This window comes from Peromyscus leucopus, chromosome 2 (genome assembly GCF_004664715.2).
Source record: "Peromyscus leucopus breed LL Stock chromosome 2, UCI_PerLeu_2.1, whole genome shotgun sequence".
Lineage (NCBI taxonomy): Eukaryota > Metazoa > Chordata > Mammalia > Rodentia > Cricetidae > Peromyscus > Peromyscus leucopus.
The window spans coordinates 126,215,769-126,241,917 of record NC_051064.1 but is presented as its reverse complement, the minus strand read 5'-3'; the positions used below and the strand labels follow the sequence as shown (position 1 = coordinate 126,241,917).

General features: G+C 51.3%; 1 protein-coding gene across 1 annotated transcript in view; it reads right to left on the bottom strand.

Annotated features, from left to right (window-relative positions):
• The window catches only part of Grik3 (glutamate ionotropic receptor kainate type subunit 3), a 217,307-nt gene that overhangs the window by 11,736 nt on the left and 179,422 nt on the right, over positions 1–26,149 (bottom strand). The window contains 3 exon segments of the mRNA XM_028885450.2: positions 5,126–5,343; positions 7,576–7,694; positions 12,600–12,823. Of these exon segments, the coding sequence (XP_028741283.1) occupies positions 5,126–5,343; positions 7,576–7,694; positions 12,600–12,823 (561 nt within the window).

Here is a 26,149-nt window from a genome sequence, read left to right as displayed (position 1 = left end):
GAAATCTACCCCAAAGCCCAGTCCTGAGGACCTGGAGAAAGGGGAGTCTCCAGGTGTCAGAGGTACTTTCTGCTTGAGTTGCCTGCCTGCAGGGGGAGTGGGGGAGCCAGGAGGGGGCTTTGGGACAAGATCTCCCCTGACCCCTGATGAACACTGAAGGTCTAGGAGCTCGCTGAATCCTCTAGGGAACAGTCATAGGTAGGAATCAGTGTTTACTGTGTCCAGGTGAGCAAGTTGGGGCTTGGAGCAATGAGGTGACTTGCTCAAAGTCACCCATCAGAGACACCACCCAGGACACATCTCGGTGGGTCTGATTTTAAAGCCTGGCGTTTGATTGCACCAGGCTGGACCAAGCTGCCTGGTCCTCCCACCCTGCTTCTGCTGCAAGCTGGGTCAAGGGCTGTGAGGGAGGGCAGCAGAGGGAGGGGCTGGAGATACTGGGTAGCTTCCTGAGCCCTCCAGCTTGGGGAAGAAGCATCACTATTCAGCTGGCGCCTAGGGATGCAGGACAGCCCCTCCAAGCCCCTTCCAGGTAGGATGCTATAGTTGAGGCTGCATGAGGGGGAGGGCTCAGCCATACTCCGGGCTGGGGAGCCTGGCTTTTGAGGCTCCAGATTCCCATGCTTTCCCTCAGCAGCCCCACTGTGCTGAGCTCCCAGCTCTACCACTCATAGAGGCCACAATCCCTGCAGAATCTCTTCCAGTATCTTCTCCCTTCAAAGCCGCCCAGCTCCCCTGCAAGGAGCTCACCTCCCCCACAGCCTCCTTTACATTTTTTGCCTACATATTTTTACAGCCAAACAGTGCTTTCAAAGGCCTCCTTTTTCATCTCCTAATTAATTTTTATCTTCCAAGACGGAGGGAGGACAACACAGGAGACGGTGTTTGTGATGTCTGCTGCTCCCTGACAATTCTCCCAGCAAACCTCCCTTGGAGCCAAGGGGCAGACTCTAGCCTCACAGCTTTCTGCAAAAGCAGGCTGAGCTCAAGGGGCCTGGGGCCCAAGAGCTGGATGTCCTGCTTCCTGTGGCTCCTTCTCTTGTGTTCTACTCTTTGCCATGGGAGTTTTTTTTTTTTTTTTTTTTTTTTTTTTTTCTCGAGACAGGGTTTCTCTGTGTAGCTTTGCGCCTTTCCTGGAACTCGCTTTGGAGACCAGGCTGGCCTCGAACTCACAGAGATCCGCCTGGCTCTGCCTCCCGAGTGCTGGGATTAAAGGCGTGCGCCACCACCGCCCGGCTTGCCATGGGAGTTTTATTTACTTATTTGTTTTGGGGTTCATCTACATGCTCATGTGTGTGTGTATGTGTGTGTGTGTGTGTGTGTGTGTGTGTGTGTGTGTGTGTGTGTGCCATGTGCGCAAGTGCACATGCCACACATATATGCATGCCTGTGAAAGCTGGAGGCCAATATCTGGTATATTTCTCAGTTGTTCTTTACTTCTTGAGACAAGGTCTCTCATTGAACATGAAGCTTTACTGATTCACCTAGGCAGTCTGGCCACCAAGGTACAGGGGTCCTTCAATATCTACCCCACACCCAATGCTTGGTTACAAGTCAGTTCCAACAGGGCTAGCTTTTTTTTTTTTTTTAATTAAAAAATTTTTTTTTTATATGCACTGTTGTTTGACCTGCATGTCTTTGTAAGGGAGTCAGATCCACTGGAACTTGACTTACAGACAGTTGTGAGCTGTCATGTGGGTGCTGGGAATTGAACCTAGGTCCTCTGGAAGAGCAGCCAGTGCTCTTAACCGCCGAGCCATCCCTCGAGCTCCATGCCTAGCTTTTATACAGATGCTGGGGATATGAACCCAGGTCCTCAAGTTTACACGGCAAGCTCTTTACTGACTGAGCCATCTCTTGGCCCCTGTGTCCTGCCTAACCAGGAGTACGCGAACCACAGAAACAAAGTTAACTTGTTTTAAACTTGGGATATCTGGGGTTGGGGGGTGCCGCCTGCTTGGTGTCTGTGTTCACCACTGCCTCTTGGACTGGCTTCTCTTGGCTCTGCCACCTTTCAATGCCGACCCTTTCACAGCACCAAGCACCCAACTTTATTAATCAGCTGAGCCACTACAATGTGTCAAGACTGTGCTGGCCATGGCCCAACCCACCATGGCTTTGTTCTTCCCCAAGGGAGACTGCTGAGGACTGTGGTGGCATCCTGAGAGAAACGGATTGAGAGGACAAAGAACACAGGCTTTACACTAAGGTGTGGTTCAAATCCCAGCTCTGCAGTTTTCTAGCTATGTGTCATTAGACAAGTCAGTTAGCCTCTCTGAGCCTTCCTTCCTTCCACTGTGCGTAACATGGAGGGGATGAGACTCATCTGTTTTATAGGGTTGTCAGGAGGAGAACGACAGAGAAACAGGTGAAGTGTGGGCACACACCTAGGACCACGTGACTGGCTGCAGAGAAGGATTAAGTGATGTCAGGAGAGCATGGATGTGGGGCTGGTCCTGCCTGGGGACACTCAGCTGCTATTTCTGGCGGATGGGTCCTGGAGCCCCAGAGTCCTGGCTGGGGAGCAGGTTCTGTGTCCCTCCTCTGCCCTCCTCCCTGGACTGTCTGCAGGAGAGGAGGGTGAGGGTGCAGTGGCTGCTTGATGCTGAGGACTGAGGCTCGGTGGGGAGCTGGGACTGGGCTCTGAAAAGGCAATCTGAGCATCTCTGCATGGAGGAAGGCGGGGGCCTCCAATCAGCCGAGATGAGCCTGCACTGGGCTTATTTATGCCTCTTCGCTTTGATCGGGAGCCCTGCTTAGAGACGGGCTCATGCCTAATTCATGAGAAACTCTGGTAGTCAAAGGGCTGGGCTGTGGCCTGAGGACAAGGAGTGTGAGCAGGCAGGGTCGTGCGCAGGCACACATATACAGATAGAGGCATACATGTGTACATAGGTCATCACACACACACACACACACACACACACACACACACACACACACACAGGAACATTGAAGTATATGATATTCTGTGCACACATACACACAGATACTGTGGCATGTACTTGTGTGTACTCACAGATGCATATCTGTGTTCCTAGATGGTGATCATGCAATATGTTCATTAGCACACATACACATACAGATGCAAACATTCATGTCTAAGCACAGATCTGCCTGTGCACATACAGGCAGACGCGCATGCATGTTACATGTGCATGAGCAAAACGCTCATTTACATGTGTCATCTACGTTATACACAGTCATACATGTATGTACATACTGTCAGCCTTGCTCACACTCATGGAGTTTCAACAAGTGCCTAATGTGACATTTTACTTCCCCTTGACCTCAATGCACACTGAGCCCTCCCTAGTAGATGGTGTGACCGGCTTCCGGTGGCAGTAGCCAAGGGCAAGGGTAAGCTTCTTTCCCTCCCTCCCCCCTCTTCACTAAGTAGCTGCCCCCAGCCTCAGGAGAGACACGGGGAGCTGGCAGAAAGTGCTGGGTTTTGAGCACCCATGGGATGGAGGCATTTTACACTCTAACATCTTCCTTTATTTCCTCAACCCCTGCTGGGGCTCATTCCTTTTCTTGAAGTCTCCAAAGAGGCAAGGGCTCAGGGATGAAGAAGCAGAGCCCAGAGTAAAGGGAGACACACAGGCTTCCAGACTGGCAAAGGGTGGCTGGATGCACCACACAGTTCCCCATCCCAAAGCCTGATGCTTCCAAGGGGTCATTAGAGGACCACTTTTCAAAACATCCCCAGCCGCAGCTCCAGCAGCATCTGGGAACCTGTTAGAATATTCTCTCTCTCTCTCTCTCTCTCTCTCTCTCTCTCTCTCTCTCTCTCTCTCTCTCTCTCTCTCTCTCTCTCTCGTAGTCCAGGATGTCTCCTGTATAGCTGAGGATAACCTTGACCTGCTGACCCTTCTGCTCCAACCTCCCTAGAGCTCAGATTACAGGTGTGTCCCGCTATACTGCTTTTGCTCTGCTGGGATTGAACCTAGCTAGAGCTTTTCGCACAATAGGCAAGCACTCTGCCAAATTAGACGTAGCCTCAGCCCAGAAGACTCATTATGAGTCCACCCTAGGCCTCCTGAGTCAGACACGTATGCGCGTGTGTGCGTGCATGCATGTGTGTGGTGCGTGTGTGCATGCGTGTGTGTGGTGTGTGTGTGTGTGTGTGTGTGTGTGTGTGCGTGTATGTGTGTACCGATGCTCAGTCCTTTCTGATGACACAGGCCCCGTGCCGTTCAGACACACATGCAAGCCCCACCACCACTGGTTTAGCAGCTAGGTTTTGGAGAGAAGCAGATGAGGATGGGGCCCAGGTCCTTCAGATGTGAATCCTCAGACGAGCCATTGATCTGTCGGGGGCTCAGTTGCCACACGTGGATGGGGAATAATTACGGTGTTCATCTCGCAGGGGTTGAGAAGGTTAATAGAGACCAAGCAAGGAGCAGAGTCTGGCCCACTGTGAGTGCTCAGGGCTACAGCTATTGTTACTTATCTAGAAGCACGCTGAACCCACTGCTTCTCGGGGTCAGGCAGAGTCCCCTTGACCTCAACTAGGAAGACAGAAGGGGTAAGCAGTGGAACTGAGCCAACGCTTTCAAAGCTGGGGGAGCCATGGCTCCTGTGAAAGCTGTCACATGGGCAAGTGACAGGGACTTCCTCTGAGGAAACCGGCCTTCTAAGAGGAGGAAACGTGCCTTGTGCTATTGGAAGTGGGCAGCTCATCCACCCCAAGTCAGCCTCTTAGAGATGGATGGATTGGGACCCCAAGCCAAGAGCGGGGTACCAATGGTCCCAGAACTGCCTGGGACTGGGCCATCTCTCTCTTCCTGCCTCATCCAATCTTTTCTGTTTATCTTCCTCCAATGATTCACATGGCTTGCTCCAGAAACTTTCAGAACTTGAGACCAATCTACATGGCTCATCATCATAGCTCCTTAGACTTAACTGGCTTCAACAGGGAGGGGCTGAGACCTGTGGTTTCAGGACCCTGGATTCGGAGTAGTTAGTGAGTGAGTGAGTGAGTGAGTGAGGATGAGTGAGTGAGGGATGGAGGGAGGGAGGGAGGGCAGGAGGGAGGGAGGGATCGGCAGAGCTCCCCTTTTCTACTCAGTAAAGAGTTCAGGCAGGTAAGCCCCAGGTGACACACGGAAGAAGAGAATCTCACCTTGAAGAAGGTCATGGTGGCCCCATCCTTGACAGCACCATACTCAATTTTGGTCTGCTTGGCCAGGTCATCAGCAGAGTCGATGGGTGATTCCATGCGCTCCACGGTCAGGAAGGCGGCCAGGTTGGCCGTGTAGGACGAGATGATAATGAGTGTGAAGAACCACCAGATGCCACCGATGATTCGGGTCGACAGAGCTTTGGGCATCAGTTCAGAGCCTGGGAGAAGGGAGGAGAGGCCTTACAATGTGTAGACCATGACTTGACCTGGATACTGACACAGGCGCTGAGACCCTTTCTTGAGAGCAGCAGATCAGCCCCAGGGTCCCTCAATATCGCTGGAAACTTGATTGAAAGGCAGATTTTTTGATTCACCTCAAGAGTCAATAACTGGAGGGAGGGGAGGGGGAGGGATGAGCAGTGTGTGCACTCAGACTTCAAGTGAGTCTGATTCAGGCTGATATTTAATAATTTACATTCTACACACACACACACACACACACACACACACACACACACACACACTCCATTTCAGAGGTTCCTCAGACCCTCCGATGCCTATCCACGGACCACAGTATAAGGGTCGAAACCACGGGTTCTAAAAGAAAATCCTGTTCCCAGTTCTCTGGGTGATCTTAGGCCAGACAATTCTCTTGTTCTGGACTCTGCAAAGGATGAAGAATTGTCCTTCCTCTGCCCCAGCCTCACGGAAATACTGCGATGCCGCAGTGGTATAATTTGAAGAGAGATGCGTCAGAAATACGAGCAGTATACAAAGATGAGATTGCTGTGAGGCACTTGGAAGGAGAAGAAAAATCAACATTTTTGGAAGCTCTTTGCTGAAATGCATCACTCTTCCTCCCCGGCCTTGGGTGCGGAGCACGATTCAGATGAACCCTTCTAACTGAAGTAATTAACTAGACGGCTTTCAAGAGATTTAAATAGTGAGTGACCCCCGAACTTTCTGGAATATTTGGACTTGCAATCTGAAAGCGTCTGCTTTGATATGGATGACTTTTTTTCCTTTCTCAAAGAAGTCACTCAAGGGAGAGTTTTTCAAATACATACCTAGTTTTTTTTTTTCCCCTCCTAATCAAAACCATGCAGGGGAATGCGTTGGGGGGCCTGGACTTGAGTAGCAGCAGGCAGTGGCAGAGAAGTTATTACTGCAGTGAAGGGGCTTCCAGGTCTTTCTCAACTGTCACCGAACAAAGACGATGGGCAAAGAAGGAAGGTGAGGCTTCAGGATGCTTGTTAATAGCGGGGACAGACGGAGGCACTTGCCATGGGAAGCTGCCTGTCACTTCCCAGATGCTGGAACCCACTGATGGGCGGAGAAATAGGTCTTTTCCTCTTCGGCTACACTCCCAGCTCCCAGCACAGTGGACGGCTGTGTGATGGACACTAAGGAGAATGCCCTTCCTTCCTTCCTTCCTTCCTTCCTTCCTTCCTTCCTTCCTTCCTTCCTTCCTCCCTCCCTCCCCCCCCCCCCCCTCCCTCCCTCCCTCCCTCCTCCTCCCTCTTCTCTCTCTCATTCATCTGGCCTCTTCATCATGTCTTCTGAAGACCAGGGTTTGTGCTGGGTCTTGAGGCTCCACATAAGAGCGTGAAGGTCAAGGGCCTTGTAGTTAGAGCAGGCGATGTGCGGCTTCCCATAGGGGCATCAGGCTTGGCAGCAAGCGCCTTCACCCACTGAGTCACCGTGCTGTCCCCTCCCACCTTCCGAGACAGGGCCTTGCTTGTCTTGAACTCACAGTAATCCTCCAGTCCCAGTCACCCAAATGCTGGAATCTCAGATGGCGCGCTACCATGCTCGACTGTTTCCTAGATATTTAAGCATTGCCAGACATTCCAAAGAGCTGAATCCATGCTCAGGGCCAGTCATCTTGGGGCCCTCTCTCCAAGATGGAAGACAGTCTTCTGCCATGGCCCTGTCTCGGATGTACTCAGGCAGAAGTCCCAACCTCAGTCAACCTCACCTAGCCCTGACCTAACTACTGGAGTTCTCTTAGTCTCCCCAGCCATTTACCCTCACAGCACTATTCGGCAGCCTCCTGCCCACCCTCTGCCTCTGTGGTCCCAGCCCCCAGCTTGCTTGGATCGGCTTTGCTCAGCTGGGGAGAAGTCACCAGGGTCAATCCAGTAGGCAGCATGTTCTGGTCCATCCCAACAACTGTAGAAGGTACTGGGAATGCATCTCACACACCACAGGTTGGGGTGGCTGACCTGCTTTACATCCTGAGCTGGCTTTGGGCCAGAGCAGTGGAGCAGGGTGTGAATCTGGGGTGAAGGCACATACGAGGGTATCCTCGGTGTCGCTAACCTTCTGTCAGCTTAGTGAGGCCTGAGGCTGCCTCCTGAGGGCAGCTGACTCCAGAGAGGCCAAAGACCCACTGGGGAGGAAAAGCTGCCTTCCTCAGACAAGAAGGCCCGGAGAGGGCAGACACTCACCTTGTTGCATGAGGGAGCCCATTCCAAACCAGAAGCTGTTGAGCAGTGTGAAGTTATTCTCCACCACCTCGGAGCCGGGGTTGCAAGGGTGGGCATCATACCACTCGTAAGGGCTGAATCTGCAGGGCAGAGGGAAGCGAAGAGTCCAAGCTGCAGGAGGCTGCCAGGGAGTAACAAGTGCCAGCGCGGACTGCCAACCACTCCAGGGGCCCTTTCCTTACTGTCTGGCTGGAGTGATGGGTCAGGGCCGGTTGGGACTGGGTTTCTTCCTGTCCTTTAATGCCAGTGCAGAAGAGTAACCCTTTTCCGGTTATAAAGTGCTTCCAAAGCACCTTGTCAAATGAAAAGCACAGATGCCCTTCTACCCCGGGAAGCTGCAAGTCATTATCTATGTAGGGAAAACGCTCCTACAGGCGCATAAAAGGAAGTCCTCAAGGATGTTTATCAAAGTGTTGTTGGCAATGACAAAAACCCAGAAAATCACCCAAATGTCCTTCAGCAGGGGAATGATTAAACACGCCATGGCACAGCCACACCGAACTATCACACAGCTGTGAGAGAGAACAGCATGCTTCCAGGTGTCCCTCGACAGGGAACGATCTTCATCACAGACTATCTGATGAAAGGTGATCAAAAATAAAAAACAGTACAGTCACATCTCTGTAGATTTCTTAAGACAGCCATACAGCTCCACAGGTAAATGTGTATGTGAATGTACACTAAGAGGTCTGGAAGTTTCCATCTATAAAATTACCAGTGTATGCCTCTGGGGAGGGGGTTAAGAAGGCAAAAGGAATGTTAGCCAAACCTGTTGCCTACATGAATTTTTTGAAAATGAGAAAATGCATGTGAATTTCTTGTATAATAAAAAAGTGAAGAGATATTCATTATAAAATATTCAAATAGTATACAAGAATACAACGAGAAGGCACAAATGCCCCAGAATCCTACCCCATGGGGAGAACAATGTGCGATTTCATTTCAGAGTTTTGTGTTTGAGTATGGGAACATATGTCTAAAGGAAAAAGTTGTTGAAAGCCCCCATTCCACACCACCCCTCTTCTAAGGAAGAGGATTCCCAACTGAGGGAAGGAAGCCTGGCTGACTGGCTGAATTCTGCTTACAAATGAGTCAGTTTGGAGATGCAGAGAGATGGAGAGACTGAGCAGTTCCTGGATCGGGCAGCTGTGTATGTATATTGGGATGGGATGGGGTAGGATATAGGAAGCAAAGACAGACAGTCTCTTCCTTCCTTCCTTCCTTCCTTCCTTCCTTCCTTCCTTCCTTCCTTCCTCCCTCTCCTCCCTCCCTCCCTCCTCCCTCCCTCCCTCCCTCCCCCTTTTTCTTTCGTTCTAACCAAAGCCAGATTTTTGTTTCACTTTGTAGTGTGAAGCCCTTTATGGCACCTGTGTCATGCCTTTTCGAGGTCCCTTCTCAAAGCAGGAGTGTCATCTATCACCCACTACTCCCAGGGCTCAGGTGAGGACAGTTCCCTCAGACAGGAAATTTCCACGTGAGACTTCAAACCGAGTGGAGGCTTGTCAAAAGGGATGAGCAGAAGCTGGTTAGAGGCTCTACAGTCCCCAAGAAAGAGGCTGAGGTTCAGGGAGAGGGCACTGGGGGAGGGGATGTAAGAGAAAACCTTTGGAGAGCTAGGTGCCCAGAACGGATGCTGTGTGCATTTTTGTGGCGCAGCAGACAAACCTGAGTTGTCTGGAGGGCAGGGCCTGGTAGGTGCTTGCGTTGTAGGTTAGAAGAGTCCCTGCTCCAGGCCCAGAGTCTACCAAGATCTAGGGGTACTGGCTACACAATGCCTCCCCACTGAGCACACACAGATTGGAACTTAGTCCAGGTCTGCCTTGGCTCCTTGTTAGGAAAGCAATGGACTTCAGCAGGCAGAGGCCACAGGCCACTGGAAACCCAGAGTAGAGGGAGGAATGGACTACCTAAGGAGGCACAGCCCTGGGAGGCCCAGTTTGGGGCTAATGGAGAAATTAAAAAGGAGCTAAGGCAGGAATCTCACAAAGTCTATGGAACCTCAGCCTTCAGCTTCTAGATAGAAACAAACAAGCTGTGTGGCCCAGGGACACCTGGGACTGACAGGACAGGGAACCAAAGGCCACGCATGGCCTGCGATGGTTTGTGTTGGGGACCAAGAGACCAGGCTCCTCCGGGACCTCTTCTGGCTGGAGGCTGGGATCAGAGGAAAGATGAATTCTGAGCAGCGCTCAGGGGTTCAGCTCTTTATTTATAGTATTAAGATCTGTATTACATTTGTTTGTTTACGGTACGCATGTGGGCGTGTGTGCCACGGCATGTGTGTGTGGGTCAGAGAATAACTGGCAGGGGTCAGTTCTCTCCTTCTACCATGTCAGACCCTGGACTAGAATTCAGGGCTTCAGGTTTGGTACCAAGTGTGCCTTGACCAGCCGAGCCAGCTCATGGGCCCTAGGTCTTACTCTTAATGTAACACACAGACACAGACAGACAAGACAGATGTACACACACACACACACACACACACACACACACACACACACAATTTTTAACATAAAAAAATGCCACATCACCCCAAGACCCTGTCATAGAAATTTCTATGTAGAAAGCTGTTACGTTACCCCTTTCCAGATCAGCCCCTCTGAACCAGCCTGTGCCCTCCGACCACTCACATGTGTCTCAACACCTCCCTACTGGTGGGCACTGAAGCTGACCCAGTTCCCACCACTGGGAGAAAAAGCCCCAAAACCAAAACAACCTTGGCACACCTCTGTGGTCATTGACACCAAAGGGTAGCTGGGTCCTCTGAGCTCCGCTGTAAGGCATTTTAGGTTCCAAAGTGTCACTCAATGGTGAAGCTTTAATAGGACAAGTTCCCAGAGACAGAACTGCTTATTCTGATAAATGTAGCTGATTCCAGAAGGGGCCTTTTGGTAACGAAATGTTTTCAAAGGCTGAGGTTCCCCAACCTGGTTCACAGTGCCAGGCACCCATTTTACAGTGTAGGAGGGGACTGGAACTACTTGACGGTGTAGAAGACAAGAGGGAATGGATGACCACTGGGCAAGGGTGCCATATGCGGTTAGGTACTCAGTGGCACCCCCTAAACCATCTGTGTGCACTGCACTTTGCGGCTCCCTAACACCCAGTCCTGAGCTTGATTTCAATCAGGACCCTGTCAAGCAAAGCTCTGTGACTTTGGATATTGACTTAACCTCTCTGAGCCTCAGTTTCTGCTTCTGTACCGTGGGGATGGTGCTCCCCACCTCACAGGACGACTGTAAAGGGCAGACGTGATGGTTGTGAGTCATTGCTGGGCGAGCATTCCATGGGGGCGACCAGTGCCTTTTGTCAGCTCTACGGCCCAGAATTTCATCCCTCTCCTTCCTCTGAGGGTACCCTCATGGCACCCCGGCCACTGTAGAAAACCTCAGTTTTCCTAAGCATCCCCGACTAGCGTTGGTGTATGTGTGCGTGTGCGTGTGCGTGTGCGTGTGTGTGTGTGTGTGTGTGTGTGTGTGTGTGTGTGTGTTTGCGGAGGGGGGGCGGGGCTTTCCTCCTGTCTCCCTAGCCAGGAGGGAGAGGCTGGACATATACCCCGCTGCCCGCAGCGGAGAGATGGCTCATATCTGATGGGCCGGGAGAGACACATCAAACAGACAGGACTAATGCTGGAAATGCTCCTGTCTCGGAGGGATGGGTGGCTGAGAGGCCACTGGAGCTTCGAGAAAATTACGTTGAGAGCACAAGAGAGCAGCGCTGCTTTCAAAGGCTTGTTAGGCCATTAGTGACGAGAGGCGTGATGAAGGCCTCTCTGTGCCGGGGAGGCAGGGCAGCGGCTGCAGCACTCGGCTCTGCATGCAGAGGCTCGGGAGGGAGGCCGGCCGATTTCGCCTCTCACATTTTTCCTTTGGTCTCTCTCTGGGTGGGAGGGGGCGGAGAGTGGAGGGTGCAGAGGGAAAGGGGGGCTTTCAAAGGAGCTCTAGAGGAAAAAGGCGAAACACCAGGTCCTTGGATCTCAAATTGCCTCTCCAGAGAAGTTTCTCTTTACACCACGTCAGCCTTTAGAGAAGAAAGGACCCAGGGCAGAGGCAAGGATGGGGCCTAGAGGGAGGGGCAGAGAGCTCATATCTGTGAGGGGCTGGGGAGCTGGAGGCGGGAGGTCAAGCAGTGGCCAGAGGCATGCATCACAGACAAACGCTCAGTGACACTAGGTTCGCATCCCAGATGTGTCACTTATCGCTTGTACGGCCTCAGTGGGTCTTGGGTGTCTTTAAGGGAGGCTGCCAGAGAAAACGGAAAGGTGGCAAGGTGCAGAACAGGGTGCTCGGCCAACACTGAGCATTGGATAAACATGGGCTAAATCTGCTTCCCTCATGACCCATTTCCAATAACCACCAGCAAGGGTGTACTTCATCCATTTCCAATGAACAACACAAAGGTAGCCTCGGTACAAGCGTGGATTCTCACACATGAGGCACACGTGTGAATGAGGTGGTGCATAAGCATGGATCCCGGGCATGTGTGTGTGTGTGTGTTGTGTGTGTGTGTGTGTGTGCGCGCGCGCGCGTGCCATGTTTCTGCATGTGGCATGCGCACAGCTGGTGGTGACTGGTTCTCCTGCAGTGTGGACGGACGCTTAGGTACAATTTGTTTTTCCATGTTTTAAGCCACTCCAACAGGCCCATGCAGGGCCCTTGGGTCTGGCCTGCCATGCTAAGGTGCCTGGCTCAGGTGGTGCTATCCTGGGCAATGGTCAGGCTTCTCTCAGCCTGTTCTGGGCACCAGGGTGGGTGCAATGACCATAACTGAGTCATGGACATGGACCCGAGGGACGATTGGATGCTTCACACCCAGGGAGTCATGGAACACCCCCTGAAGGGACAAAGGATCGTTGCCACAGGGAGGAAGAGGATGTCAGGTGCCACAGTAATCCAGACCTTGGGCCTTCTGAGCCAGGGGGCACGCGCTTAGCTTCCTGTGCTTTCCAGCTTGGCCTAGAACTTCGGCCCAAGGCACAGCCTTACCTGGCGATGACGAAGAGGACACAGCTGACACCCAGGTAGGCGAGGAGCACGTACATCCAGATGTCTGGGGAAAGGGGGTTGAGGAAGGAGAAGACACTGGGGTTGGTACCATTGGGCTTGCGGTATAAGATGCTCACGCCGAGGGTCATGAAAGGCTTGGAGAAGTCGATGGCCTTCTCTCGGACGTGGGTGATGGTTAGGGGAGCCACAGCCAGATCTGCCTTCTGTAACAAGACCACAGACAGACAGACAATGAGCAAAACCTTGGGCTAGAGGTGATGGAGAACCTCCGTCATGGATCGCGGATTGAAGGGGTGCCGGTCGTCCCAGGTGACCTAACCACTCCTGTGTATGTCCAGTGTGCGTGTGAGTGCACGCTCATGCGCACGTGTGTATGTGCGTGTAAGCGTGGAGGCCAGAGGACAACCTTAGTGTCATTTCTCAGTTTCAGCTGACCTAATTTTTTGATTGTGAGCCTTAGCCTTTCACGTTGCGCTGTCTCCCCAGCCCTGACCTTATTTTCTAAGGCAGACTCCCTCACTGGCCTGGAACTCCCCCAGTAGGGTATTGCTGGCTGGCTGGCAATCAAACCCCAGGGATCTGCCTGTTTCTGCCTCCCTGGCACTGCCCCCACACCGGCCCTGTCCCCCACATGAGCTCTGGGGACAGAACACAGGCCCTTGACTGAGACTTCTCTGCAGCCCGCTTATTCACAGCTCACTTTCAACACTGACTGACTCCCGTGGCTGGGCCGTGTCCAGGGTGTGGGGGAGACAAGGATGTACATACAGTAATACAGGACAACTTAAGCTTTGTTGTTCAAGAGCTGATGGATGAAGAAGAGGGCCGGGACAAAAGCACAGAGAGAATGAATACCTATGAGGCCCCTTCTCAAGATGGCACTGTGTCGAATGAAGTCAGCTTCCCCCTCCCAATCACTTCCTGACCACTTTAGACCACCTAGGATGGTCCCTGGATCCTAAAACCTGCTCCAAAGTTACTTAGACAAAGACAATGCTCTCCTTGGGAACCGGGGAGATGGCTCAGTCAGCCAAATGCTTGTTGTGCAAGCTCGAGGACCTGAGTTTGAATCCCCAACGCTCATGCACAAAGCTGGTCACCAAGAGAGTCCATAACCAGACCCCAGAGCTCATTGGCCAGTTAGTCTAGCTGGTTGGTCAGTTCCAGGTTCAAAGCGAGATCTCATCTCATAAAATAAAGTGGAGTGTTATTGAAGAAGACAACTGCTATTGATATACATGTGCACATGCATGCACACACACACACACACACACACAAGCATGTACACACATCCACTACACAGAACACACACAAAACAAACAAAAGCACCCTCCTTAGAGGGTGTGGGTGGACACGAAAGTGAATGAGCAAGTCCAAGGCTTCGCTAGCAGGGGTTAACATGAAGGCAGGAGAGGGGAGGCTAGAGACACGATATGTTAATACAGGACATTGCCTCACACATTTAAGGAGGGCTGTTCTGAAATTTGGTCTGAGGTTTTCCTGATTAAAAATTAAAAAATCCTCCCTCTGCATCTTGTCTGTGCTTCTCATAACACAAGGGCCCATTAAACACTGTCCTGTTCCTATGCCCCTTTCTTTGCCTCCATGGTGGCCCACAGTCCCCTCTCCTTGTCTAATTCTTCCCATTGTTCATATTATTTCACACATGCTGCCTCTTTGAGATCCCTCCCTGGCAGTCTTAAATTCTCGATTCTCACGAAACTCGCTCTTTCCCAAGGGAAGGTCTGCACTGCTCAGTGTGCATGGCTGCATGTCAGCAAGCATGCATCTGCTTATACACATACTCAGGGGGTTCCTTGCATGCTAGGGCTGTGGCTGACCCACTGTTCTCTCCTCATCTCAAAGCCTCTCCTTAGACTCTGCAATATTTAGCAGTGTTTCCCTGGAAAAGGCTGCCTCTTAGGCTCCTATGGGTATTTGTGCCTCAATTATGAATCAAGGTATCACTTCCCCTCCATACATGGGCATAACTGAGGGGAAGAGGGATTCTAAGGCCAGCAGTGAAGACCCTTAGCCAGGAAGGAGCATGCTTCTGAAAGACTCTGCCAAGGCAATACCTCTAAGGCAGCCACTTGATGGATTGACCCATCCATCCACCCACCGACCCATCTATTTATCCATCCACCCATTATTTCTCTATCCATTCTTCTGTCCACCCACTTACTTGACCACCCATCACCCACTTATCCATTTATCTATCCATCATCTATCTGTTTATCCATATATCTACCAACCTAGACACCAATCAGCTGTCCATCCATCCACCAGCCCACCCATTTTTCCACCCATCCACTATTTTATGAGATCCATCAGGAACTAGAGAGACAGAGCTGTCACAGGCACAGTTTCTGCTCTTGTGGCTCTCAAGGTCTAGTAGGGAACATGGGTATCAATCAAATTGTTTATCATATCAGCACTAACTCAGACTCCACTTATATCAGAATAGGAACAAGTATTTCAATAAAAATCCCACCAGGAGAGAAGGCTAATATGTGTGAAATCCTAGTCTAGACCACTCTGTGAGTACCCCAGGCTTAGAGGAACTAGGAGATACTCTGATACTGGTATCCCCAGTGTTTTTCCTTCTAATGCCACCTCTACTCCCCAACAGGGATACTCGGGGCCCAAGGATTTGGTAAACTTCAAAATCCAGGAAAGATAGCCCATGGAGTACAAGGCACCTGCCAGGAAGATTAATGATGACCTGAGTTGGATCCCTGGAACCTATATGGCAGAAGGAGAGAACCAAGTCCCAAAAGTTGTTCTCTAATCTCCAGCCGTGAGACATGACATGTATACATGAGCATGTACTCACATGCACGGATGCAATAGACAAACAGACAAATAAGTGTGAAAGAAATCAACCCCCATTGACAGAGGGATACAGGGAGGTGAAGCTATAGAAAAGACCCATTACACTAAAGCCTATACTTTTATAGATTTTTGAGTGTGTGAGTTAGAACTTGCCTGGCTTTATAGGTACAGAAAGAGGGACAGGGCAGCTACCTTAGCTACTGGAACCCTCTCAATTCAAGGAGTGAACAGATGGACGGGGGGAAGAATGCTCAGGGACATTTTAATTAGACTGTCTAGTACATACTTGATCAAGACATACTATACTCAGACACTGGCCTAGCTGGGATACAAGAATGAACCAGAGACCTGGTACAGTGAGTTCTTATTTTAGATATAGACATGATTCCTGGGTAGCACATGAGTTGAGGTGAGCACCCTAAAGGCCTCCTACAGTTCTGAAGTTCTAGGATCATCTACAATGATGTTGTGAGAGGGATCTAGTGGTATTTGAGTCTAGGTTCCTGCCTCCCCTAGCCTAGTCCCTTCAGAGGACGCTGTATTGGTAGGTTCTGTTTGACTCCAAAGTAGAATGCCCTGGTCTCTGGCTGGTCTCTGAGAATGGCCTCTGGGTTTGCAGTGGCTTCTTAGACAGAACCTCTAAGTCGGTGGTGGAGGATCCTCCTTGGACTTTTGACAGCAAGATGCATGAGATCAAGGTGTTTGTGCACAATGCTTATTTTGTAAGAATGTCCCAGGGGCAGAGGAAGAAGTCAGCCACAGGCCCCGGAGCGGTCTTTCTCAGGGCCTTCAGCATCTCCCTTCCACTCTTCCTGCTTTCTGGCTCTAATGGGGTTGGGCAGCAGAGACGTCCATGGCATTCTGTGCCTACGGCAGCAAGGTAATTGGCCAACGTGACCTTCTCTGGGAGTTCAGATGAGTGTTCTCCCTTGGGCTTCAAGAAAGCTGGCATTCTCCACTTCATTTTTGGCTTAGGCAGAAAATACTATATTTCACTGTTGGTAACGATTTCCCTGAAAAAGGCATTATTTTGTCCAACTTCCCTTGAAAGATTGGAACAGATGTCAAGCCTTCGCGGTTTCGGTTCATTACTCAGAATGAAAGGCCCAGTCTTGGCGGCTCTTCCCACTCATGCATACTTCTTCCAGCGTGATTCATGAAATCACAGGCTGTCAGAGCTGGACGAGAGACCTTCAGGAACATCTGCTCCAACCCCACATTTTATTACAAAGGGAAACTGAGGCTTGGAGAAGTGTGTTCGTTCCTCTCATGTTACAAAAATCATGACCTTGAGCCAAACCAAACCAAACTTTGACTTGTCCCCCGATACCTTCAACAACTTATAGATGATATTGTTCCTCTCCTGTCTAACTAACTTCCTTTCTGTATATCTTCTAAACATCTAGGCCAGGCAGGATGCCTTCCGAAGACGTGGTTTTATCCCTATAGGTAGCTTTCCACTTGCCAAAGTTCTGTTGAGAGGCACCCAGTCCAGCCCTGCTCAACCTCCCCTCCATGCATGAAGCCATTTGGTCTTGTCTACTTGGTTCCATCCATCCTACATGGATGACATGATTACCCAACTCCAACTCTGTATTTTGGCCCTTGACATTCAGTACTCCTGACTTCTGTCTGGACCCTGAACTTGTTCCTATAATAAAACCTGGGCCACCTCCCATCAGGCTAAGAATGGGATAGATGTCATGGTCTTAGTGCTAGCACTGGCCACCAACTGGCCTTTCCTTAGGACAAGAAGTCTTCTTTGGAGACTAAGGTCTAGTCCCCAGGGCCCCTGCTCGCTCCCTGGGTTTGGTGTTATGTTGGTACTTCCTGTTGGATTCTCCAGTACTGTTCCATATCTCTATGCTCTCTCAGTGTGCCTGCCTGCCCAGACAGTCAACTGCTATATTAAAATATTAAGAGCTGCCATCATCACAGGATGCTGCCTACAGGCCAAGCGTCGTCAAGTGCCTCATGAATTCCTCCCTAGAGCCCCAGGAGGCAGCAGGCATCACCACATTTTAGATGACTGATTTGGTGGCTAGAGCAGGCAGGATGCTTGTTCAAGCTGGTGAGTGGCTGAGCCAGTTCTAGTACCCGATTCATTATGACTTTAAAATCCAACATTTTACCACACGGTTGTACAAGCCAAGTAGAGCGGTGTGATGCGGCAGTGGCATATAGCCTTAATTACATTCCAATTCTGTGACTGTGAGCTAATTTGGAATAAGGTCTTGCAGATAATATTCTTGCAGAACAAAGTCACCGAGTTAAGACGGCATCATGCTGAATTAGGATGGCCTCCTCCCAACAACTGGTGCCCTTCTAAGAGGAGACGCAGATACACACAGGGAGGAGTGTGACAATGGAGACAGAGGTGGGGACGGCCCAGACACAAGTCAAGGAGCACCCAGGGCTGCTGGCCACATCAGAACCTGGGAGCACGGAGCCCATTCACCTTCAGAGCCTCTATTGACACCCGGTTTCTCATTTCTCTCCCATAGGAGGATAAATTTCTGTGTTTTTACGGCGCCTGGTTGGCTGCCATTTGTTATAGCAAGAAGACTAATACAGCCGTCACTTAGAGACTGTGGAGAACAGAGCTCCTTCCACCCTGCTCTGAACCCTGCTGCCTGTGCCCACTGGGCCCTGTCCCAAGCTCCATGACGCATTCCTAGGTACCACGGATTTTCCTTTGGCCTCTGACTACGCCTGTCACTGGGGCTTCGCCGGGACTCCTTTTGTAGCACTTGATGGGGTTTGGAGTCCTAAAGCCTTCCAGATCCCTCTTCTGCCTCTACAGTTCCCAAGAAAACCACCCATGACAAGTCCCTTTCTGATAACCAAGAAGGGACTTGACTGGTCCCAGGAGCTCCCTCTCTCCCACGTCTCTGGTATCGGGTGTTCCGGCTTGGATATGAAGCATCCCCCCAAAACGTCCATATGTTGAATGCTTGTCTCCAGTTGGTGGATCTAGTCATCGAGATCCTCATGACTGGAAAATGAGTGCCTCGAACATATCAATGGACCAATCCATTGACAGAGTCACACTTTAATAGAGTTATTAGAAAGGGAGACCTTGAGGGAAGTAGGTCACGTGTGTGTGTGTGTGTGCGCGCGCGCCTATGAAGGGTGTTTTGTCTCTGCTTTCTGTTTAGCAGGAGCTAGGAGGTGAAGGTCCACCTCTGCTCCATGCTTTTGCGGCCAAGATGTCCTGCCTCACTGCAGACAAACAGCAGTGGGCCAAGCTGACCAAGCTGCTGAAATTTCTGAAGCTGTAATCCCCCACTAAAGGGTTTCTCTCAAGTACTTGCCACGCAAGCACCAGGGCTTGAGTTTGAAGCCTCAGAGCCCGCAGGAAGCCAGGCATGGTAGCAGACATCTACAATCCCTGTGCTCCTCTCATGGGATGGAAAGGAGAGATAGGAAAATCCTGGGAAGTTCATGGGCCAGCTTAGTGTATTCAGCAGTGAACAAGAGACCATCTCAAACAAAGTGGAAGGTGGGACCAGCATGCAGGGTTGTCCTGACTTCCACATGCACACTGATAGCTTGAGAGTGCCAGCAGCCACACACGCACACACATCCACACAATGCAGATTTTTAAAGGAATGCGCTTCTCTGTTTATCACCGCGATGAAAAACTTGATTCACACAGAGTATTCTCAGAATTCAGCTATTGCAGTGTCTCTCAAGTGTTGTTTCCCTAACTAGATGCTTTCCATCCAGGCGGAGGAAAACAAGGTACCTCTCGAAGAGCATGGATAGCAACCTGACAAAACATCTTTTGAGTCCCCGCATATCTGTACAGACCCGGAGAGCTGCCAGGCCAGCCTCCAGGATCCACCTGTCCACTTTCAGAACTGACAGCAGCCATGATGGCTGACTGAGCAATGATGTGTATACCATTCCAAGGCCCGGGAGGCCCCATTCCTGCTGCCCCGCAGGCTCCATCCTGCGCCAATGTCTATCAGGAAGAATGGCAGGTCCAGCCTGCCTCCCAGTCACTAGAGCCTGGGATAGATGACCCATTTTCTGTCACTTGGAGCCCTGTCCCCAAACTCCACAAGTCCTGATAGTGGTATCAACCAGGACAGTGTGGGCCTACCCTAGCAGAGCCCAAGGGGTATGGAGTTGTGACCCCCCCTCTTTGAAGTAAGTCGGGTTCCCATTATACATCCCACAGCTCCCCTTCCTACTTGCTCCTTGCCGCTCTGATCACAACAGAATTTTTCTTTGCAAGCTATTGTTTAATCTCTGGTTTCCCGTCAGTATACAAACTCCAGGAGGGCAAGGATTAAGCTTGTTCCCCTCCCTGACGTACCTCTCAGGATTAGTGCAAAGCCCAACATAAGGTGGAGTCTCCAGGAAATAGAATACCCACCCAACTGAGTTCGATCCCCAGGATACCCCACCACCACCACCACATACACACTGTGTGCGCATGCATGAGCGTGTGCATGGACACATACAGACACTCAATCCTCCCCCTTATCTTTCTCTCTCTCTCTCTCATTGTAAATAAAATAATGAAAGCTCTACCTGCCAAAGGTCCTACTTTGCCCTTCCCCCCAGTCTAATGGATTGATCTTGGTCTCAGTTTCCCCACTTAGCATGCATACTTCTCCTGATGTCAAATTAACTCTGAACATTTGCTGCATCTTCCAAAGTGGGAACCGTTGCCTATGTGCTGGCCCTGATGGACTACCCTGCACTTGGTTCCTCTCCCCTGACCACTCAATGGATCCCACCACAGACAATCTTCGTCTACAATGCTGTCCAGTGTTGTCTGTTTTTACTGCTCCCACCTGCCCGTCCCACCTCTGGGTGAGAGTGCATCATGACTTGCTTTGAAGTGTGCTGGTTCAGGGCTGGGGACAGGCTTGGGTAGAGCCCTCCCTGGCCCTGCAAACAGGGCTTGGGACTCAGGCACACGGGCCAGCAGCAAGGTCTGGTTCTGGGGAGGAAAGGGACAGCATACAATCCAGGCAGTGAGAGTGTGTCTCTGTCAGCTGCTACTCCTTTCACACCTGGAGGCTGGGAGAGCAATGCTCACAGGCCTGTGGCCACGACTTCGGCAGAGTATAGCCTCCCAAGTCCTGTGTTCCTTCACCTTATTCATTACCACAGTCTGTGCACCAGGGACCAGAAATGACCTCATGTCCTCCTTGTGTTAATCTAACTACGGCTGGTCAAGAGGACAGCAGTGACCTCCTTCTGCCTTGCCTTAGTCTCTCAGCCTTCCTCTAGGGCAGCGATTCTCACCTGTGGGGTGCAACCCCACTGGCAAACCTCTATCACCAAAAATATTTACACTATGATTCATAACAGTAGCAAAATGACAGTTATGAAGTAGCAACGGAAATAATTTCATGGTTGGGGGTCATCACAACATAAGGAATTATATGAAAGGGTTGCAGCATTAGGAAGGTTGAGAACCACAGCTCTAGGGCTTTCTGGGACGGGTCACAGCAACTCCTCACTCTTTTGGTCCACAGGACCTGTCTGGGAGCCGGAGAAGCTCTCCTGACCAGCTGCCTTTGCATCCGCAGCATCAAGCATCAGCCTGGCTGGACACTCAACCCCACCTCCTGCTTAGAGATGAACACTTCCTGTGGCTGGAGATGCACATCCAGTTATCCGTTCATAGTCTACTACTCACTTCCCAGGCTAGAATGCAAGATCCCGAGGCTGGAGGGTGGGGGGGCCTTGCCTGTGTTTACTCCTGTATCCACAGCATCTAGCAGGAGGCTTCAGGTGATATTTGCCAAATGGCTTGACCACTGTGAACACTGGGAAGGCTTCAAAAAAGCCACTCAGCAAGCCCCTCCTGGGATGCAGCACGATGATGCTCTCAGAAGTGCACTGAGTCGTGGATGGTGTCTGCTGTGACACCCTGAACCAGCTGCCAATGTTGACAGTGAGCACTGTGGCCACCAGTAACCCCAGAACTGGCGTTCTGAACAGTTCACATAAATCTAACTAGATGGGGGAAAATCCCCAAATATCAACTGTCAAGCCCTCCATCTGTGGGGCATGCCCAGGCCTCCTAGGCAGAGAATGCCTGGCAGTGGTCTCTCCTATGACTCCCCGAGCTCCCGATGCCATGTCTTTCCTGCCATGGTGGACACCTTCGAACTATGAGCCTGAAAGCTCAGGTATTTCGTCGCAGCGATGAGAAAAATAACTAACGCAGCCTCACAGTTGGAGCTTCTCCTGCCTGACTCCATCTTCTTCAGCGTCTCCCTCCCTAGATAAGTAAGGGCCGCCTTTGTGCGGCTCTGCACTCTACGAGCCCAAGGTGACACTGTCACTGAAGATCTTTGGGCTGGATGAACAGGCCCATGATCCCCTGCAGGGGACCTTTCCTGTCTCAGCCACTGGACCTATTTCCCTCTGGCTATGCAGCTATCCTGTGCCTGGTCCTCCTTGGCACCTGTTCGTCTGACCCTTTTGCAGGCCTCTTCCTAGGCTGAGTTCTAGAGCTCACAGTTATACGGGAAATCTCAGCGGGATACTACATCCTTCCTGCCTCCCTGACCCGCCTACCCTCTGGTCCTCCCCATATTTACTCGGACAACCTCTCGAACTTCTCCAACACTCTTTAGGTCCAGCTCTGGGCAATCTGCTGCCATGACAACAGTCCACTTTCGCCATTGGCTTCCCCTGCCCTAACTGCCCTGTCCCCGAAGCATTCTGACCTGCTCCAGGAGAGCTCCCAGCATGCCTTGTATTCAAGTGCATCTGCCCAGCCTGAATGAGGTAGGTTGGGCAGAGCTTCTTCTGGACACAAGAATAGGGCTTGGGTCCAACACTAGCAGGAAAACAATGGACCCATTAGGTGATGAGGTCACAGCTTTGACACCAGACCTTCCTCAGGTACAGTTTTGGATGTGAAGCTGAGTCATGACCCACAGCTATCTGTCTGGGCAGGGTGAGCAGTCCATGCCCACTTCTGAGTCTTTCATTCACCAATGCCTTCTTTGCATCCAAGTGCTGGGCACTGGCCAAGCTAAGTGCATCAGGGACTTCTGTCTGAAGAGTCCAGCAGAGGACACTGACCCTCCTGGCGGTACCACTTTCCCTGACTATACTCTGCGATAGGTGGGTAGAGGGGACGTCTGGGCATGGCTATTTCTTCACAAAGTATTGGTGATGTATCAAGGTCACCCACGATCATTCTTTGTCCCCTGTCTTGGTGTAAGCTTATCTACAAACCAGGGAAAACTCTATGCCATACATCTCAGGCATGAGCCTGGTCTCAGCGACCTCCCTATCACACTCTCCTGGTTCTCCTCCTTGCCAGGCTAGGCATCCTGGACAGTCTCCCCCTTCACTATGATCTGGCTCCCTCCTCACAGTCTATGGTTAGCCACCTGCTGAGAATAGGGTCCTAACATGCATTAAGTGACTTCTCTAGGAGGCCTGAAACTTGGAGAAAGACCAGTGTCTCCCCAGAGGTCCACACTAGAATCCACTGCCTGGTCCTTCATCACCACCCTTCCCCGACCCCTCCATTCACCAGGTTTCAGCCTGCAGCCTTCATGGCTCCTCAATGGGCCTCCATCTTCCTCCTTCCCCCTGCACCGTCCCCTCTCATCCAGGCCTTAGCCACACACCCAGGCCGGCTCCAGCTTGACTCAAGAGTGGAGAACTGTTCCCCTAGAGACAGGCTGATGTTACCCTCTGGCTCCACATCCTCTACTGGTGCTCTGTAGCTCTCAAAGTCAAATAACTTAGCTGGGTATGTAGCTCAGTGATAGAATACTTGCCTAGCATGTGTAAGGTCCCAGGATCCATCCCCAGAATGGGAAAAACATTAAACAACTCAGTTCTCAAGGCTAATATCTCATCATTCTCTCCATCTGTGGCCCTCCATTGGCTTTGGGCTCTCCTCCCTTCTTGGGGTTTTCCTTCATACCTCCCAAGTAGGCTCCTGGGTACCTGTAGCAGGCCATGGAAACTCTAGATGGCAGGTGGGGGTTCCTGGTGTAAGAAAACACCAATATTCCAAGCAGAGTGGTACTTGACTGTATGCCTCAGTTCCCTATGAGCTGGACGGATGTCAGTCAGCTTCCAAGACTTCCTGTTTAGAGTCAGGTGGGAAGGGTTGAGGTCCTAGTCGGGCCTTGGTTACATCTTGTCTAGCAGGATGACTATGGCTAACGGGCTACTTCTCCCACTGCCACCATGTTTGAGCACAGACACATAAGATGGGGAGGCTGCACTTGGTATAGCTAGGACTGAGTAGGATGCCTCTCACATATGAACGCTCACTGAGCATGAACCAAGATGGAGGCTCTGTAAGCATTTGCAAGGGGGGTGGGGGGTGGCGGGAGGGGGGGAAATGGAAGCCAGACAGGCTGAAGGAGTCTTCTTGTGTGAGCTGAAATTCCCAGCCTGGAATCTGAATCTATTTCCATCGGATTCTAGAGTTGTCATGGGAGGACTGCAGGCAGGGAGGCGAGCAGAGACACCTGGGAGGGGATGAGAGGGAGCAGGTAGCGGTGATGGCGACGTCAGTAGAGATTGCGATTGAATAGCATTTGCTGCTATGTGGTTAACAGAAACTCAGGGAAGGGGAGTGTGTCTGCAGAGGGGTTTGCATGCTCCTGGTGCCCACCTCCCATAGTGCCAGCTCCTTGAATAGCCATGTGGCAGAGACCAGAGGCTAGCAGAGTGTCAGGGAAAGATGTTTTAAGTTCTGTTGGTTGGAGGGTCTGCCCAGGACCTCCAAATGGACCTCGGGGGCAGATATTTCCAGAGGTGGGAATCCATCATCTTTACACTGCCATTCGGATCCCTAATAAGGAAGTAATAATATTGCCAAGTCTTTACCACGCTCTCTATGAGCTAGTGAGAAGACTAATTATCTGACGACACTAATAAATGGTTATGATGTTATTAAAAATGGCACCAAGCTAGGATTAACAGGCTCATCAATTGTAGGGAGTTGGGTTTAACAAGGTCCCCTGCATGTCCCATCCAGGCTCCTGGCCTTGATGGGTACTGAACCTCCAAAGCACTGCCCAGCAGGACGGAGGCTGTGGATGAGGTTCCCAGTGGTTCCCCAGCAGAGGGGCACTGAGGATCTGGTTGCTGCTGGCCTTTCTCATCATGTCCCTTTAAAAAGTCGGCTCTTCAAAGTTTGTGGGCCACCGAGGCACAGTGGTGGCAGGACGGACTGTTCAGCCCCTTCTACATGTGCTCTTAGCCATCCCTCTTCCAGGAGCTCTGTCCTCTCCACTCATATTCCCTCTGCAAATGCCAGGCTCCAGAGTCCCACTCACAAGGCTTGGGGGAGCGGGTAAGAGAAGGTGCGTCCGGTCCTGCTGGCTCATTTCCATAATAATTACAGTTATTACTAATAACAATGACAACACGGTTCCCCATTTACATGGAAGCCTGTAGCTCAGAAGCCCCTCCCCACCCATTGTCTCTTTCCAGCCTCACAGTGGGCAGGGGAAAGTGGAGACAGTTATCATCCTTCTCACTGTGGAGGCAGGAAACTGGAGCTTGGGGACACAAAAGGAGTCCTGAACAACTCCCTCCTCAGTCTCCAAGGAACAACTGTGAGGATAAAAATAAAAACAGTGGCATCGAGGACGGATGCCCTGCCAACTACACCAGGCACACCTGCTAACTGAGTCCTCACACTACCCCGGGGAGGCAAGTTCTGTGCGTGTCACCCCCCTTTACAGGTAAGGGGACAGACACATTCAGACCGTCCAGGGACACGGGACACGTAACTACCATGTGGCAGCGTCAGTATGGGCTCGTCAGCGCTGCTCCCTCCCACCAGGCTTCCATACAGACCATGTTTGCCAGGCCAGGGACCCTACAGGGCACTGGAGACTGTGCCAGCCATGAGTGCACCTCCCTCCGGGCTCTGGGCCAGTGTGGTCTCTCTAGAGAGATCAAAGTCCAGGACCACTTAGGCACATCGCCTTTAAGACTCTCTTGCTTTGGATCCAGTCCACGACTGGGTATCTGAGGCCTGGATCCTATCTCCCTGCTGCCTCTGCCTCAGTCTCTGTAACTGCCTTGGTGGGCTGTTCTAAGGATGGGGGAGAGCAGGTCTGGGGCATCCAGGGCAGATCTGGGCCTTGCCTCTTTTAACTGCAGGCAGGCTCTCTTCCAGATAGCTATTGCTTCTGTGCTGCTGAGGAGCCTGAGATGGAAGGTGGGGAATCTTTCATCTGTGCCCTGTGAGCCTGACAAACAGTACCTGGTTATATTCCCACACCTTCCTTAGTGGCCTTGGTAGCTACTAACTACTCCTGTAGGCAAAAGGAAGACAAGGAGCTGGTGTGTGTGTGTGTGTGTGTGTGTGTGTGTGTGTGTGTGGTGTGTGTGTGTACTGAAGAACTTCCTAGGTTATACACATGCTAACCCTAAAAGCTAGTTTTCAAACCTCAGATCTGCTGGTCCTGAGCCTGGACTTCAAGAGGGAGGATGCGTTTGCTGTTCCCATCACACAGGTACCTGTGGCCCTGCACCACTATCCCAGCGCTCCTGGTGGGGGTTGGGGGGGGGTTGTAGTGACCTGCACATTTTGCTGAGGAGGAAGGTGCTCAGAGGCTGGGTGACTTGTGCCTGTGCCCACAGCTGAGGGCCCCAATTCCTCTCTTGGCCTATGAATTCCTCATCTTTTCCCTCATGTTCTGCAAACCCAGGCTCCTCCCATGGCCTTC